The sequence below is a fragment of the Gallinula chloropus genome, assembly GCF_964237585.1.
Source record: "Gallinula chloropus genome assembly, chromosome: 6".
Lineage (NCBI taxonomy): Eukaryota > Metazoa > Chordata > Aves > Gruiformes > Rallidae > Gallinula > Gallinula chloropus.
Window position 1 is genome coordinate 23,922,564 of NC_140091.1, and position 19,498 is coordinate 23,942,061.

Genomic DNA, 19,498 nt, shown 5'->3' on the forward strand with positions numbered 1-19,498 from the left:
ATTTATTTTTGTGTCATGAAATAAGTGGATGCCTTACAGCTGACCCCAGCAGCCCATTGCATGAACTGCCTTTGTGAGTGAGATTCCACATGACAGACACATAGCAGTGACTCTGAGTTTCAGCAGAAATGTAGATGGTTGCAAGCTTTTGTCTTGTAATTAGTGAGCAATAATATCCACACGTCAAATACTCTTTTATTCAAAGTTGTTAGTGCACCACCACCTCTCTAATGCTGTTCTTGTTATCCAAGAACTTGCACACAGGTCCCACCACAGATGCTGCTACTAATACCACAGACACTGGGGTATCTCCTCAGGCTCAAACATGACACTGAAGGACCAAAGGACCTGTCCTCAGTCCTCCTGGGCCACAGACAATAAGCAAATATTCTGTTCACGTATTCCCATGCTCATCCAAATGTTTACATCTCTTCCAATACTTATATAATGACCCTGATGTCCCCTAAACACCCTTCCAGTGCTTTATATTCTTCATCCTCCTTGAAGGATGAATTCCACAGAGGAAGACTGTTTCTATGCAGTAGATTTCCTTTTGTAAGAACTAGGGAGCTGTTAAGGCTCCAATCATCATGTAACTATTCAGGAGTGCTATGCTACAATAATCTACTTTTATGAGAGTTTGGAAGGTGAATATAAAATAACATAATCCCCAGCTGTGCTGTTATGTGTAAAGCCATCCCATTAATCATACTCAGTTTTACTTTACAGCCTGAAAGTATGCAAAGTGTTACTGCTATTCAGGTGCCTTCATACTGCCAGTTGCACACCTTAACTGCATTTTAAAAGCTATCTTCTCAAGAAATTAAGCACTCAATCTTTTCCTATCCTCCAGTGGAAATGTTAATTCAGCACCTTTAGATGTCAACAACATATGCAGAACACCCTAGAAATCTGTGCTAGCAAATGAAACCATAGAAGTATCCCAGTTTCCATGCCTGACTGCAAAGTGTTAACCACTTTAAAAAAAAAAAAATTAAATTATTCTGTTTCTTTACTGATTATTGAAACTGATTTAGCATCTGTATTTTACCATGAGGATACTGGTCACAAGTAAGCGTTTTGCTTACATCATTGTGGGGAGAGGGGATTAGATTATTTGTAGTTCCAAAGAATGAATCCGTGCTAGTCTGATGCTGCCAATAAATATATTAAGGCCTCATGGAGCTTGCAGACATAAGAGTGCAAATAAGTAAATACATGGAACTGCTCAATTCCTTCCTGGAGCATTGATGCGATGTTGGATTTCGATTGTGATCAAGCATTTGAGTCAGATGAAAAAAGGAATATGTAATAAGGACAGGAAAAGAAGAAACTGTTGTCATGAGGTACTACTCTTTATCTGATAGACAGAAACTCCAATTTTCTACTTAACCATCAAGGCAATACCTCAGATCAGAACCAAGGAAACGTTATGAAATAGTCTTTTCTTCCAAAGCATGGAAAGTGCTATGATTAAGAGGGACTAATCTGTCATGTACCCTCTGAAACAAAACTTCACTGAGTGCAAAAGCAGAATCCACAAGTCAGGAGACTTTTGTAAAATCCTGGACGTTGATTTATGATTTTTTTTTTTTTTTTTAAAAGAGATAAAGTTCTGCTTCTTTTAACTTGCATGCACAAGGAACGTCTACTTGGTAATTTTGAAGGAGTGTTGTACTGTTTTGCTGAAGAAAGAGTTCTGCAAATGTCCTCCTTAAGTTTATTCATTAAGGTTTTGTAAATGTATTAATACAATTTTGTGTGTGTAGAGTTGTACATTTTATGTCAATGATTAGGGATTATGATGTCCAAATATTGTCAGATATTTCTAATTATGTTCAATATCAAGACTGGACATTTAAACTAGGAATTACAGGAAAAATATATGAATTTTACACACTTCACTGTCACCTTCCTACAAAGGGTGGAAAGGATATACCAAACTTCAAAGACAAAATAGGTTAAAAGAGAGTTTTTGTAAAATATATTTGCAAGTTTGGGTGAGACGTGTGATCCCATAGACTGTGAGACTTGCATTATCATCAATTTCACAACTGCATGGCACCATTCATCCGAACTTGTCTATAGAGTTCTATAGCCAGATGACTGTCTGCCATTCAGCAAAAAGAAGAAACAGACTCTGGAATCATTATTTGCCAAGATTCACAGGTGTCTCCTGTAGAAAACTTCTTTATAAAGCTTCATGCCTCTGTGTCAGGACACCAATCTCTATTCAGTACAGGGAAATTTTGCCTTTCATAGACAGAGGGTCTATTTTTATCTTTGAAGTTAATCCAAATTCAAGTTGCAGCAACACTTAGAAGCACAGATGCAGATATCCTGTATAGACTTCCTTTTAAATATTCATGGATAGAAACCTGTTTCTCTAATTCATTCAAAGCTTGGGTTTCTGGCTTTTATGACCTTTTGCTCATCTCTTAATCCACAAGTAAAATGTTTCTTCTCCAATACAGTTGGCATTATATCCAAATGTGGAAGTACATGGGTAAGTAGGCTACATATGCAGCAGATGGTCAGCAGAAGAAATAAAAAATCACTTAATGTTGAACAACCTCATACCAGCGGCAAGATTCATTAAACTGTGGACTGGACTCAGCAAGATAGAAAATGCTACTCAAGTGTTTTGCAGTGTATCGAGGGCTAAATTGATGAAACAGAAAGTCTGCATGCTGCCTTGGGATTTGCTACACTGGTCTCCACTCTGAGCTTATTTAACTGAAGTTTTGTAGAGAAACATTAGGGACAACAGAGTCAGCAGCTTAGCTATCCATTTTATGGTACCTTGCTCCCATCTTGGACATATTTGCCAACTACCTCATTTATATTTATACTGTATCTTAGCCATCACTCCAGGAGTTATCTAAACCAGTAGTGCTTTCTACGGGTAATACACTGATGAAGCAATCTACACAGATGGTAAGCTTTCAACTTACATTAAAAAAATCATCAGTTATTGTTTCTTTTTTTTTTTTCCAAAATTAAAGCAACTTTGTCCAAAACTGAGTGAAATAACACATGCATCGTTTCAAGGGCATGATGCCTTTGAAGTCTTCTAAGGTCAATTAAGGATTTATTTTTTTTTTTAGGATTCTTATCAGCCAGAAGTTTCTTAAATTTGAAAGATTAAAAAAAAAAACAAACAAACCAAACAGAAGTTTAAGATAAAGATCCTGATTTCAGATTCTATTGGAAATGTCATTATTTAAAATAAAGAGGGAGACATTTAGCAGCTATAACGAAGACAGTTTAAGCAGTGTTAAGAGAGATTTCAGTTTTTGATGGTTTGTTTTTTGACAGGCATGTATTTTGAAGTTAATTTCTTTAAAATTTCTTTTTCAATACATGAATTTTAATTGATGCAAAAAATCCTGACATTTGAATCACAGAATCACAGAATCACAAGGTTGGGAAAGACCTTTAAGCTCATCAAGTCCAACCGTTCCTGTCCTATGCTAAACCATATCCCTAAGTACCTGATCTACCTTTTTTTAAACACACCCAGGGAAGGTGACTCAGCCCCCTCCCTGGGCAGCCTGTTCCACATCCCCACAACTCTTTCAGGGAAGAACTTTTCCCTCACATCTGATCTGACCCTGCCCTGGTGCAGCTTGAGGCCATTTCCCCTCATCCCATCTCCTGTCCCCTGGCTGAAGAGACCATCGCCCACCTCTCTGCACCCTCCTGTCAGGTCAGTGTAGGCAGTGATAAGATCTCCCCTCAGCCTCCTCTTGTCCAGGCTGAACATCCCCAGCTCCCTCAGCTGCCCCTCAGAAGGTTTGCCCTGCAGCACCTTACCCAGCCTTGTTGCCCTTCTCTGGACTCTCTTCAGGACCATTTGATGCACTTTTATGTAATGAGAAGTTTGAATGTGTACTAAGTCATCTGGCTAGAACAGGAAATACTTATCCAAGAATCTGAATGTCCAAAAAGTCAGAAAATCAAAGAAAAATAAAAAATAAAATAAATTCCTTTTAGTTGTTTGTTGGTTATTTTTTTTTAAAATAAACCCAGAGAAAATAATTTCTGTGGACAGAAGCTTCACAATGTGGAAAAAAGCTTGACTGTAGACATTTCTTGAGCTTTGAACAAATACATTCATTTAGTATTGAAATGTAAGCAAAGGTGATTCTGGGTAGATTTAGGGAGGATTTTAGTTTCATTTGGTTGTCCTTATTTAATAACTTGATAATTGAGAGCAGTTGGTCATTAAACACAATAGAACTATCTTAGAAAATTAACAAGTGTCACAGAATCACAGAATCATAGAATGTTAGGATTTGGAAGGGACCTTGAAAGATCATCTAGTCCAACCTCCTGCCAGAGCAGGATCATCAGAGTAAATCATACAGGAACACATCCAGGCAGGGTTTGAATGTCTCCAGAGCTGACTCCACAGCCTCTCTGGGCAGCCTGTCCCAGTACTCTGTTACACTCACAGTGAAAAAGTTTCTTCTTACAGTCCCATGGAACTTCCTCTGCTCCAGCTTGCACCTGCTGCCTGTCCTGTCGCTGCCATCACTGAGAAGAGCCTGCTTCATCCTCCTGACACTTGCCCTTTAATACTTATAAACATTAATAAAGTCACCCATCCATTTCCTCCTCTCCAGGCTAAAGAGAACCAAGTCCCTCAGCTTTTCCTCATAAGGAAGATGTTCCAGTCCCTTAATAATCTTGGTGGCCCTGTACTGGGCTCTTTCAAAGAGTTCTATGTCCCTCTTAACAAATGTCACCTTCTATCTGGACTGCCATTAATTTTTATTACTCCTCCTCCTTGCAATATAGATGTCCTTTATTTTATACTTCTCACCTGTTCCATATATGGGTTTCTAGAAAACTGATAATATCATAACTGGGATGATTTCCATACAAATTAATTGGAATTAATGTCTTCTGCAGCTGTGCTGTAACATCTGCCATTTGAGAGATGCTTTTTAATGTTCTGTGCTCATCAATTTTAAACTATACTACTAATAGTATCTCTTTAATATGGCTTGGATTCCAAAAAGTATGCTCTAGATGGGTAAAGAGATCATATGTTCTTAATCAGCACTTGACCACCATCCATATGGGATAGATCATACGATGGGCACAGATGTCTCAGGTATTTGATTTAGTCATTGGTTGTTTTGAAGCTGTAGGACATGGAGACAAATGTTTTACTCCAAAATACTGGTCAAACTGTGAATGTGGAGGAAGAAGCTTGATAGAAAGGAAATATGGCTTTTATTTCAGATGTTACTTTAAGACCCTGATCTCCTTCACTTGTTGATGAACTAAAACTTCATTTGCATTCTCTCAGCCTGAATCTTTTCTCTTTCCCACCCAAAAAAAAAAGACTTTAAAGTTTATTTTCCTTAAGAATGTTACTGTTAACACAGTGCTTTGTATTCATTCACCAGTATATTTATGACAGTTTTCCAAAATAAAGAAATATCTGGAAATACCTGGGGGAAAATTGCACAAATGTAGGACTATGTCTTGTGTACAATAACATCTTATGGAAAGTCTCAGGAATTATATTTTTTTCTTTCCAGAACCATACAAAACATATGACTTAAGTTTGCACATCAACAAAATAATGAGTTCTTCACAGACTATAAACATTCATGGCAGTTAATGATTGCACTGAAAATTAATGTTTCTGATGGGCAAATTACGTCACATATATTTTCTACACTTGCTACATAGTCTGAAAGCAACTTGGTCAACCTGAATAAGGATAGCAGAACACACTCTTGAAGTTTCTCTGACTCCTGTATTACTCAGAGTAAGAAATGGTAATTTGGGGGTTATTAAATGCTTGGACCATCTTTTGGGGTACAAAAGATATCCAAGTTGTATAAAGTCACATTGGGACCAAGGTTATACACCTCACTAGATATTGCCACAGACCAGGCATAAGCTGACCTAAAAAATCTGGAGTTGGTTTGTGTTAGCTGGGGTCTCCAAGTGCATCCCTTGAGCTACATTAAGTTTATAAGAAATCTGCCAGGAATGTAAATGTTCTGACAGCACAAAATATGAGGTGAATAACTCAACAATAAAGCTTTTCCCTGGGTGACATCTGTCCACACAGCACACGTCACCACCACAACCAGGGCCCTTGCTGATGCTCTCAACCGAAAAGCCAAAGAATAAAACACTGCAGAGTTTATTATTTATCACAGACTTGCTTTCACACCCTCCAGCTATGATCCCTCCTGGTGAAAGTTGAGACATTGGCAAGACAGCACGAGCCTGGGCCTGCTACCGATCCTGTCTCTCTGGGAGCACATCAGAGGGCTGGATGCTTCCGCACTGTCTGCCTAGCACCTCTCTGAAGTGTTAAATTCATTCAGAAACTGGAGAATGCAGGAAGGGAGAAGGGGGGTGGGGATAAGGAAGGGAAAGACAGTTTCTTGCTCATGTCACATCATCGCTGTCAGTAAAGAAGTTGAGTTTGCTGCTTGATATTTGAGGTAAGTGACCTGCACACTGACTTCAACAATCAGTACATAGCCACATGCTTAAGACACCAATATTGAATTAATAATTTGACAGTTTTGATTTGGAATGTTTCCAAAAATTAGCTACTGTTGTATATAACTTTTTTCCTATTGTTTGTGTCCCTAAATTTCTTTACACTTGGAAGTACCCATAGCAATTTTCCACAAGCTGAATTCTTATCCGGTGGTTCAGTTTGAGAAAAATCAGATGCCTCCTTACCATTCACCCTTCAATACACACCTTATTCTTTTCTATCATTTATTTTGCTCCAATCAAGAGCACAGAAGAAAATATAGAGAACTTATTACACCAAAGATGTATGTATTTTTGCTTTATAAAAGACATAAAAGGCCATAAATAAGAAAGAATGACTAACTGGAAATGACTTGGAAGACAATGTATTAGTTCTTTCTTTCTTTGTGTTACAAATGGAAGAATAACACAGTATGAAGCAGCCATATCAAACTTGAAATAAGTTTTTTCATGACCATATACGTACATATTCACCAGATAGGAAACTTGTTCCTACAATTATGTCATTTGGAAGCACTTAAGACAATAAGATCGGTGCATTCTGCATGTTGGAAGCAAAGGATTTATCTTTAAAAAAAAGGAATCAAAAAGGTAGACATTAGGTAATATGAACAATTCAGATGCAGGCTTACAGCACTTTTCTAAGCTTTTTTAAAAATCAAAGACTTCAAAACCAACCATCTGCAGGATTGAAACAATGTAATCTTGAAATTTATCTAAATACAAAGTTACTATATGTCTTTAGCTAAGACAATGGAGGCATAATCCTGAAGGTTAAGTCTGGCATTTGATGTCGTCTTGAAAAGCAAGTATCTTGCCTTCTGAGTGAGTTAACAGACTAAACTGCACATGACTTAACACAGGTGAGAAATACATGATGGTTGCTTGCATGTGTCCATTTCTATGTCAATGGTTCTTTGACTTGTTTAACTGAGAAGTTTATCTGATTCAGAGCCTGGAAACCTTGTTTTCAGAGAGCTGACAGACATAACCTGACAAGTAGAGACCTCTTTGTCAAAGTAAGCGATGAAAGGTTTTGCCTGAAACATGGATATGTATAGCAGAATCTCCCCATCCCCCATAAGCCCAACCTTCTTCCCTTTTATTCTACACTCCTGTCAAAGCTCTCTTGTGCTTTGCATTAATTCCCTCTTCCCACAGAGGAGACACATTTTTATTTGAAAAGGCATAGACCAGGAAAGCATTTCTGCTGCAGCAATTCATCCCAGCCTGAGCTGAGCCTGGGGCCCCACCGTGACGTGTGCTGCACAAACACATAGCGAGACACAGCCTGTGCATCACTCCAAAGAACTGCAAAAGAGAGGAGAGAAATGTGATCTTGTCGGCCTGTTGTCAGCCCTGCAGTTCTGTGCTTAGCACAGACAGAGGGGCTTTGGTGACCCCACAGAGGAAGGCTGATGCTGCAGACTGTTATCACTCCTTTTTTTGTTTTTCTCCTTTCTTACTTGATAACTCATAGATGATAAAAGACGTGCCCCTATAGTATATTTGATACTCTTCTGGGTCAGCTAAAGCAGTGTTCAAATATTTTTGTATTATACAGCTGAAATCTGGGAGATACTTTCCACTCCTGGGTTTAGCCTGTAGCCCAGGGTGTTCCCAGTCTCACACTCCTGACCTTGTCTGAGCCCCATTTGCATATCATGATGCTTGTAGGCAGGGGGCGTTGTCTAGAGAGGATCACAATCTGCATGTCAAATGTCATGACCACAAAGACAGATGGTCATCAGACTAGGAGTAGAAGAAGCTGCCAACCCCAGAAATGTGTGCCAGCTTCTGTTCACGTGTCAAGCAATTATTTAAGGTGTAGGCTTGCACGCCTTGGGAGTCATCACCGTGTTGGTCTGATGTTGTTTCTAGAAGTGATTCAGGTAGATAGATGGTGTGATTGGACCCTGCCCAATCAATGCTCCCTTTTATGGGGGAGTGATGTCAGGTGATATGGAAAAAAGCCCGGGCTAACTCATCCTCCCTGTGCTGACTGCTTGGCAGCTTGGTCACAGCAAAACCCAAAAAGCCAAAACCAAGCCCCTCGGTATTGTAGGTGTACCCTGGGGATTAAATGTGCTGAATATTGCATCTTTATAGCTGAAATTCTGCAGCATCTTTTTCTTTAAGCTGTGCTTCTCTTTTTTAATACCACTATTTTAAGCTGCTTGTGTTTTATTTTCTTCAAATTTTCAGGCTTCAGTTCTGATAGCACCAATTGCACTAGAAAATTTACCTGGGAAAAAAAAATAAATAAAAACTGTACATTTGAGGAAACAACGAGGGGTGAAATTTAGCAATTTGTAGTAGAATGGGTATTAGCAGATCTGAAAAAAAATGTATTCTAGATACTGTTTCATGAGGGAGAAGGGGAACTTGAGCCCAACTTTCCACTTCTTAGAACTTGACTGCATGGAGGAAAATAGTATTGCACAGTAATATGGGATTTCTGTTCTTATCACCTGTTACTCTTAAAAAAGAGCCCAAGTAAGAGATGGACACTAAAGTATCTATCCTTCCTGAGTGAAATTATTTCCTTGAGTCACTTTCTGCTGTTGCATTTCTGAATACTGCCTCCTTTGAGGTGTGAATATACAGCACTGTTATATGGGCAATACATGAGATGAAGTCACAACTCTCATGCCAATACTCTGTCCATTTAAAATATGGACTGTTTGACAGTGCAGCAGGACTCTAATAGTCGTTATGATTCAATAATCACTAGTATTAGCATTGCAAGACAAAGAAAAATGTGTAATACAGCATTCTGTAATATTAAATTAATATCATATCATGCTATATTGGTATAACTCCTTACATGTCAGATGTTTCCTGCTAAGATTACTTTCTTTCTTCCAACAGTTTGTATCATGTGACTCCTAAAGCACTGCTATTAGGGTACAGTTGCACTGGTGAGCAGCCCGTATTTTAAAAGGACAAATTTTGGCATGAGAGATATGACCTCACTCCACATGTTCCACATGTGGTATTTCCAGAGCATGGAAGTAGGCATCCTCCCGTTCTGTGACATTAATATGAACTGTCTACTAGTTTCACAGCACTTTATGATACGGTAAAGCTACTTCATTCTAATGTTGCTCTCCATCTAAAAAATCAGCAGTGGAGTTGTGGGTAGGCTGGAAAAATTCTCTTATATAGCATGTGATCAAGAACAAACTCTGTGAGTAAGTAATGAAATGCTGCAGCATTAGAAAAAAAATCTCCTTAAGAGAAAACATATTACAAGGACTGAGGCTAAGAGCAGCCTGCCCTTATGTATATACAGCTATTAAAATAGGTGTGAAAACACGCACACACAGGAGTGTATCTTAGCCTGTCATTGTTATCAGACCTATTATTTGCAGGCCTGTATATATTTTTATGTCTGTCACGTTAGCTTTAAATAACTCTAATCCCCAATCCAATTAAAGGTATCACCTCAAAGTGGATCATTTTATTTCCTTTGAGAAAAGATACAGACTTATTATTTGGTTTATTAAAGCAACTGCTACCAAACTGACCTTCATTTTATCTCACATACTTTCATCTTATCACCTTCCTTTTTTATGGCATGCAACTTTCAGATGTGCACCTGGTGCGTTAGATCAAATCAAAGTTTCCACTGGAGAGACATTCCTTTACATTGAAACTTGCAAATCCATTTTTAACTCCCACATGCAATATCTTAATTGAAGTAGATCAAACCATTTTCTGGTGTTTTTTATGATGTAAAATGATGTGCAATCTAAGTAAATTGTTCTTTGTTCTTTCTTGGAAGGATTTTTGTTTAGAAATATCTCTGTGGTACATTGTATTCTATTAAGAGGAGAAGATGTGCTAAAGCCAGGAAGAATACAGTTGCTTAGCACCTCTTGTTTGGAAGCATCATATAAATTAAACCCAGCCCATTCAGCCGAGCTTTTGTTGTCTTACACTGCCTTTCCATAACACAACTTTCATCTAGACTCACTCTTCATATTTGTTCTAGCAGTTTGCTAAGCAACAAGTAATTATCATAGAATCACAGAAGGCTTTGGGTTGCAAGGAACCTCAAAGATCATCTAGTTCCAATCTCCCTGCCATGAGCAGGGACACCCTCACTAAGACCAGGTTGCCCAAAGCCCCATCCAACCTGGCCTTAAATGCCTCCAGGGATGGGGCTTCCACAGCCTCTCTGGGGAATCTGTTTCAGTGCCTCACTAACCTCATAGTAATGAATGTCTTCCTACTGTCTAACCGAAATCTACCCTCTTTCAGCTTAAAGCCATCGACGTTTGTCATATAAATACATTCCCTGGTGACCACTCCCTCTCCCACTTTCCTGTATGCTGCAGTTAAGTCACCCCAGAGCCTTCTCTTCTCCAGATTGAACAACCGTAACTCCCACAGCCTGTCTTCATAGGAGACGTGCTCCAGCCCCTTGATCATCTTTGTGGCCCTCCTCTGGACTCACTCCAACAGGTCTACATCCTTCTGTCCCGGAGACCCCAGAGCTGGATGCAGTACTCCAGGTGGGGTCTCATGATGGCAGAGTAGAGGGGCAGAATCACCTCCCTCAACCTGCTGGCCACACTGTTCTTGATGCAGCCCAGGACACAGTTGGCCTACTGAGCTGCTAGCACACGCTGCCAGCTCATGTTGAGCCTGTCATCAATCAGCACTGCCAAGTCCTTCTCCTCAGGGTTGCTCTCAGTCCATTCTCCAGTGTAGTTGTGGTTGGGACTGCACCGACCCACATGCAGGACCTTGCCCTTGCTATACTTCATGCAATTCGCATGGGCCCACCCCTCCAGCCTGTTGAGGTCCCTCTGGATGGCATCCCTTCCCTCCAGTGTGTTGACCTCACCACACATCTTGGTGTCATTTGCAAACTTGCTGTGGGTGCACTCGATCTCTCTGTCCATGTCACCAACAAAGATACTGAACAGGGCTTGTCCTGGTACTGACCCCTGAGGAACACCACTCCTCACAGGCCTCCACTTGGCCACTGAGCCATTGACCACGACTCCTGGTTAAATTATACTTTTTCACTTACATCCATGCTTTGAAAAGAAAAATCTCTGTGTGATGTACTGTGAAACTTCAACCTATTGAACATTGTGGCTTCCTTGGAGGAAGATTTGACTCCCCAGTAACTTTCTCGCTGTGAATCAATTATTTCAAAGCAACCTAAACTTTTTGGTAACAAACTCTGAGATATAAGGAGCCAATCCTGCGTGGTATCCTGCGGGCATGGGATTAACCTATACTGTCTTTTTGTGCATATTTCATTCTGAACTATTCTGAACACAATGGATTTGAAGGCCTCAGTATGCTGATGGACTGTGTTATGGACACTATAAAAAAACCCCAGATAACTAACATTTTTTTCTGCATATGGATTGAAGAGAAAGCTAAGGCACAAGTCCCTTCTCTGAGGTGTTTTAACAGTTATCAGGTCCTGTCATGCTCCTAGGGCATGAGAATTTTTTCCCCTGTGAAATTAAAAAAGAATAGAAAAATGAAAAAATGCACATGAATTTCTCTTCCTCCTTTTATAGCTGCCTATGGTACATTCTGTGGGAAATTCCAGAACAAATCCTGGTTTTGCAAACTAGAATTCTTTCTACAACTCTTCCGTTTGAAGCAGCTATTCGCTGTCTCTGGTAATAAACTCTATTTAAAGCTACATTAGTTTCAGAGTATGTTTCTTAAATAGAAAATAAAAAGTTAATATTAAGCATCCAGTCATTTCAAAAGTTTAAATGTTGACATTTTATTCAAGATTGCATGCTTTTGTGTACAAGGGTTGTTCCCTGGTCTTTTAAAATTAACATTCTTATTTTCTTGAATGACTCATAATCTTCAGTTGCAGTTTTTTTCAAAAGTTTTCATTTTGTTATTATGCCAAGGAAGATGTAATCTTTTCCACTGCCTTATTGTTTTATTTACATTACATTTCTCCTTTTTTAATTTTTTTGTTTTGTCTTTATTAAATCACAAATTGTGTTGGTTAAATTTGGCCTCAAGTGATGCTTTTTATCACAAAGTGATTTAAACTGCATACAGATAGGGTCTGCACATATAGCAATATACTGTAATGAGTGCATTCACTCAAACGTGTAACATTCACCAAGGAACTAATTTGAATGACACAGAAAAGAATGAAATCAAGTGCTAAACTGACACTTTTGAAGGAAGAAATGAAAGCTTTTCCCTGGTTTCAGTGTCTTTCAGTAGTGTTTGGATATTAAATCCAGTCACAAGAAACCTTTGACATTCTTATTGAAAAAATATTTGGGAAGGGGAAGATAGTCCTTCTCTGCCAAGACAGTTTCAATTTCTTTTATCTTCTTAAGCACAGATATTCTGTTGGTTTTGATTTGGTTCCATAATTTGGGTAGCTGCTTGCCCTCAGCTTTGGTTCACATGAAGTGTCTAAGTCATGAGTTGGATCAGGTCCCTCATTCCTGTACTTATCAGCTTCTCAGCATATAGTCATTATATTTCGAAAGAAATCTTACTGTTGTGTTAACCAAAACAGAAACAAAAGCATTTTTCCCTCCCCATTGCACAGTGAGAAACGTTTAACCCCTTCGTGCTTCCTGCTTTACCCCTTCCCACTGCCCTGTTTCAGCCACAGCATCCTATATGGACATCCCTATTGAGTAAGACTGGCATTTATTTCTTCCCTCCACTTATTTTGTCCTTAGAAAATGAGAAGATTCAATCTGAAGGTGACATTAACAAGAGATTATACATGCACACATCTTGTCGTTCAGTGCAGGTGTGAGTCACAACACTCAGTGTAAGCTTTGAAGAAGCCTGCCCTTCACTGTCTGTAACAGGGCATCCCTTTCTCATCTCACTTGAGAAAGGTGCTGCTGGAATCAAGAGCTTGGACTAACTTAGTGATTCTGACAGTCTTTTTCTCAGAGTTTATGTGCTAGAACACAGACACCCTTAGGCAAACTGCTTTCACAATTAAGAATTGCTCCTCACGCTTCATGGCCTAACAGAGAAATACGCATGGTGAGCTCAGGGCAGGGATATGGCTTTATCCCTCATCTTGACTCCTGCACAGTAAAATGTGTTGTGCCACTAGTGGTGTCTCATCAACTTTCCCACACAGACACTGCAGCAGGAGCTGGCCAACTAGTGCAACAAAAACTGCTGCATGCTGCAGGTCTCACTGAGCAAATGCAATGAATGAGCATAGCACAGCATACATACATGCACAGTGAGCTTTCAAGGGTGAAGTGTCAATACAGTAAGACCATACTAATAACAATAATTTGATCTTTCAGGAGCCTTAACTTCATGGAGACAGTAGTTTACCTGGTAGCATTATTCCACAGAACATCAACTTTCTTATTCAGACTGCACTATATATTTTCTTATTTGTCTCTTGAAATTGAATGTTTTATCATTCCTTCCCTATGTACAACATAGGGGAATATTATCCACATAGGAGTTTCTGTGCTCCTGTTGGCTTTCCATTTTCAGGTGGCATTTTTCTTTGAACTCAGACAATCAGTACACTGATTACAGAAAGTGTATTAATTAATTCAGGTGAATTTTAAAAATCTACATTCAGCAGTGCCATAACGGTTTCTAACAGGAATCTACGGAATTTTGATGTATCTTGGCATGATTTGCCTTGTAGGAAAAGAACAATGAATGTTTTCATGTTAAAAAAAGAAAGTTTAAAATCTGGGAAGAACATCGGGAACTTGAAAAGGTTTGCAATGAACAGAATAAAATAAAAATAGTAATATCGTTCTCATCCTCAGTGTATCCCAAATGCTGCAGTAGAAGTTCGTTCTAATCACTAGTGCAGACTGAAAGAAAACTATTTATACATTACTCTAGCTGAAGAATATAAAATGTGTTTAAAAAGGAAACACAGGAATGTAGCTACTTTAACTTGCAAGTTAATTGACTCTCTTCTACTATGAACAATGATGCTAGGAGAGGATCCAATAGTATTTTGGTTCAAGGGCTAGAAAATTACAATCAAAAGTAATTTAGTCTTATGACTATTAAGTGGCTTGTTTTTTCAGGAAATATGGAAAAAAGTTGCAAGCAATTCTGTCCAACTGATTAATTGAATCCCATTTAAAAACAATCAAGCAACAATTTCTTTCATGTTCAGTAACAAAATGTTTAGGCCTGAGAAAAGAGACAGGTATTTTCAGTAATGAATTATAGCCTTGACTGTGTGCAGGAGCTCCTTCAAGTATGACCAAACGATTTCTGGCAGACTGCACAGATAAATCCCTATAAAACTCAGTCTTGTAGAAAGTTTTCATGAATTATTTTGAACTTTCAGAACATACCTCCCAGCTTCATGAAAGACCAGACCAGCTGTCATTTTTGACACATTCCTTTAAAAATCCTTTGTGTATATATATATATTCTACTGACTTGTGAAATACGGTATGAAGTTAAACATTAACACAGTTACTTTGTTTTTACTTGGTGCCAACATCACAACCTTTATTAAAAACTGAAGCATCAGCTTTTCAGCCTGTATCTGAAAAGGCAGTGCCCACAAAATGCGATTTAAAATGCTATTTATATCTCCATTAACCATCTAATTTCACTTTCCATAATAAAGTTCACCCTAACTATCAATAGCAGATCCCTAACACTAAGCTGAAGGAGTTGCTTGGAAAATCTTTGGAAAGGATTACATTTTGTTCCAGTTCCCTCTTCTTGTTTCTTTGGAGCCAAGGCTATTGTTGGCACACAAAAACGTAGGTTTTACTTTTATTTCTGAATTCCACAGGGAATTTTGATACTTGGGTTTGGTTCCATTATTTCCTTCACTTTCTGCTAAATACCTTTTCTTACAGCCTGAGCAATAATTCATGTTTCTCCATTGCATCACGCACTATTCATTTGGGTGCTTACCTGTGAGCAGTTGTGTATCTAAAACCTCAGTACCTCTCTTGGATTAGGCATACTCTCATGATGAGAAGTGCCTGAATACTGTTCTATCAATACCCGTGTTTTCTATCTTCTCATTATTGGACTTTTCACACTGATATTCCTTTATCTATTCCTGTATTTTGGCCTATCAGATTTTCTTTAACAAGGTTTGGAAATTAAACCAGTTTCTTTTGACCTTTTCCCCTCACTTCTCAGTTTAAAGCTCTTCTTATCAGCCATAAAAGCCTTGATGCCAGAAGGCAATTTTCCCAGATAGTCAGATGGAATCTAGTCTTTGAAAATGTTCTTTTAGCAAATGCTTCCCACTGGCTAAATATTCCCAAAGCTGCCTTTAGCACTGATCTTTGAGCCATCTATTGATCATCATGATGTCATCATATGTCCAATCTCCCTCTATACTGACCAGAAAAAAAATTAAGCTGTCGCTAAAACAGGAGATAATTATCTTAAAAGTAAGTTAGGATATTTTTAAATTAGAGATGTGTTGCAAAATCAACTGTTACAAAAGTTTAGTACAACTACCTGTAAAACAGGCAAACTCATTTCTAGTAAAATGTAGTATTAACAAACAAACCATGAGCTCACTAGTTCTGTAATTGAAAAAAAATCCTTCATTAAAAAAAGAATTTGAAAATTAAAAAATATGTTTGACCCAACACCCTACAGTGGTTATTGTTGAAGAGCTGATAATTTTGGGAGGGAAAAAAAAAAGTGAGGTTTGATTCTATTTCTTATGTTTTTAAAATTGCTATTTTCCTGCTTTTTTCCTGGTCTTTTGTGTTGAATCATCTCTTTGTCAGAACGCCCATTCAGGTAATGCCCAAGAAACATGGGAGATGATGGCAAACTACTGTACTGACCATAATTTTTTTTTACTGAAACGCTTTCTGATTATGAAATGATCCCAAACATGGAAAACACATTTTTGTTTCAGACAGCAGATCACAAAGCAAAGCACAACATGTAGAAAAGGGGAGTATGAGACCTGTGATGGCTGGCTGCTTCTGAAACAAAAGGTGGAAGGCTTAGCTAAGTGCCACCAAAAGGCAAAAAGGAAACGATGGGCCCTTAATGTGGCATGGGAGAGCTAGAGGCAGGGGAGAGTGAGGAGCCCCTGGCAGTTCTGGAACACTGATCTAGATTTCTTTAAAATTGGCAGAGATACATCCTGAATTCAGGAGTCACTGAGCTGGGTCCACAATGCTTATGCTCAGAAGAATAATGTTCTCAGAAGCTCGTTCATTTCAGATTCACTCTAGTGTCATTCCACTAATTTCAATAAAGCAATCTTCAATCAGCAATAAACTATAACCACTTTATGTTAATATAGATTTGACTAGCTAGCTTTCAGGATCTCTCTGTTTCTAGGAGGACTAAAACACTTCCATTTTCTTTCCTTAGGCATCCTTTCAAACCTAATTCATACCTGACAAATGAGACAAGAAATCAATAATACGTAGTGTATACTGTATAATGACCTGGAAAGTTCTTAAAATAGCTGTGCTGGCTCCAGAACAGGTATTCAGTGTTCAGTATACAGTCACCTGGCACTGTTACACCTGGCCAAGTTCCACTGACAATACAGTTCTGTAAAATAGAGGCAAACCAAACAGGATGAAGCTGCACACTGATGTTATTATGAAGCTGCCTCACATAATACACAGTCATCTACAAATGAGGTTTTATTTTGACCTTTCCCATCGTTATTTAGGAAAACATGAACAGAGCAATATTGAAAGCTGGGATTGTTCAACTCCTACAAACACAAGGATTGTATCCTGAGTGTGTACAGTATGCTGCAGTATTCCCAGACCTATGCGCTCCAGGAGGTTTTAGGGTCAAGACAGAAGTTTGACTTTCTCAGGTTTTTCATAGACTTTCTTACCTCTGCCTGGGCATGCGGATGAGTGGCTGTTTATGGCATCTCTTACTAAGGCCAAAAAGCTTGTGAACAGTTTTCTGTGCCTTGAGGAAGAGTTGCTTCATGCTGTTTTCTAGTTGCTCATAGCGCCGTTGAAAATTAGAATCCATTGTCCACAGATGCATTACAGTAGATGTGTTCAGGAAATAATTGATGGGCAGCCTTTTCATAAATAATTTGAATTCATCTGGAAAAGAAAAAATATTAGGCTTTTATTATGCAGTTATGGGTATTGTTGCAGAAAAAAAAACCCTTCTAATTTGTTTTTTCTTGAATTAATTTTATCAAACTTGAATTTTTGCAATTTTAGTATTTTCATATTTTAACTCTTTCAAAGCAGAAAGATTGCTACATTTTAGTGGGTTAGAGGAAAACCAGCAGAAGTCAATATTTATATATTCATTATATTGATAAAAGGAAACACAAGCAATGCAATTATTTACTTGAATTATTAAATAAAAATCAAAGTTTCTTACCTTCAAATCTGGGATCTGAAGGTAAATACACATTTAAAGATCTATGTGTATTCATTCATTTGGAGAAGACAGGCAACTGTCTTAAGAGGAGTACATTTAGGAAATGCAAGGAAATGTAATTTTACAGGCCAGCTCTCCTTTAGATATGTTATTCCACCTGAGACAGGCTAGACTTTCAAAAGTATTTAGAATTGAAGTTGAGCCTTTAAAAGCATTTTACAGAACTTGAAACTTCGAAAATGTCTACCATAACATTTTTTTTACTCATGTCCCCATCTCTAAAGTGGTAAAAAATGACTTCTGAAATCCCAGGATCACTGTTATTGTGAACATCCTATGCTTTGTGGATCTTTGTGGTAGCTCTGCCCACATAAGATACGTGGAATTAATCTCATTAACAGGATTTCATTAATCAGTGAGTCTATTTTCATAAGTAGAATAATTTACAAGTTTTGAACCTAAATACACTTCCATTTGGAAGGCCTCTAATTACCAGGGACAACATGAGAAAATGAGAGCATGCCTGAATGGATGTTTTTATCCTTTTCCTTTCTTATTTCCATATATCAGAATGCTTTCCTGTCTGCCCTCCTGTCTGCTGCTATCCTCCCACCCTTCACAATCCATTATTTTCTTTCAGCTTGTTCCTGCAGTAAATTCACTTATCCCACTGTTTGGCTTTCACTCTGCCAGATGCTCCTTTTGGGTTGTCTACACTTCAGCAGACTATGTTAATGCAATGATCCAACTGACTGAAGTAGCCTCCTGCTTAAAACTAGAGTTAGTGATAATATTTAATGTTATTAAAACTTTAGGTTGCTCATGGGAGAGGGCTGACTGAGTAAAATGTTCATATGAAAACATGCCTCATTGCTATCATTGTTTTTCTTTTGGTTTCTTTTCTTTTGGTTTTAGCTTTAGCTTTGGTTTAGATTTTTTAACATTTTTATACAAAAAAAAGGGAAACATATTTTCTGTTTTACAGGCAGACAGGAAAGTTCTTTTCTAAATGAGCCAGTGTGACCCTCATGTCAACACCCTGAGGGGCATGGGGCCATGATGAAATAGAATGGCCATATTTTGACAGTATTTTTTGTGATGGATTAAGATTCATCAGAAGAGGCATTGAAAGGTCTTCTGGAAGGTAAAAAATAGAAGGCAAGGGGAAGGATTATGATTTTCTATCTAATAAAATGGTTTTAATAATTTATCTGTGAGCTCCCTGGCAATGTGTTATTCATCTTCTCCTCAAGTCTTCCTCTTTGGGTATTAGTAGTCCACTATTGTCCCCCTGAGGACAGCACTGCTGCTCCTCTGCTGACCCTATGTACTAATTGACTGAAGAAAGGAACTGTTTCTTTATTTTGTCAGCTATTTAGAGCCTCTTATCCTTTGCTTTTTCCCTTCCCTAATTTTGTCCAAGAAGTTGGTTCTTATCCTCTGTACAAAGAAAGTACCTATTTGGTTATCCAGGTTATCCTCATTTTGTCTGCGATCAAGTTCATTTCCTTTCTAGCAGCCAGTATAGTGCAGTAGGTTTGGATTTAGCATGAGAACAACCTTGGCAAGATACCAATGTTTTTAGTTGTTGCTGATTAGTTGCAGTGTCTACACTAAG

General features: G+C 38.3%; 1 protein-coding gene across 2 annotated transcripts in view; it reads right to left on the bottom strand.

The window, feature by feature from the left end:
• The window catches only part of BRINP3 (BMP/retinoic acid inducible neural specific 3), a gene marked incomplete at both ends in the record, with an annotated part of 207,321 nt that overhangs the window by 23,791 nt on the left and 164,032 nt on the right, over positions 1–19,498 (bottom strand). For both annotated transcript variants that reach the window (XM_084266494.1, XM_084266495.1), the window contains one exon: positions 17,369–17,591. In XM_084266494.1, the coding sequence (XP_084122620.1) occupies positions 17,369–17,591 (223 nt within the window). The remainder of the gene's footprint in view (positions 1–17,368; positions 17,592–19,498) is intronic.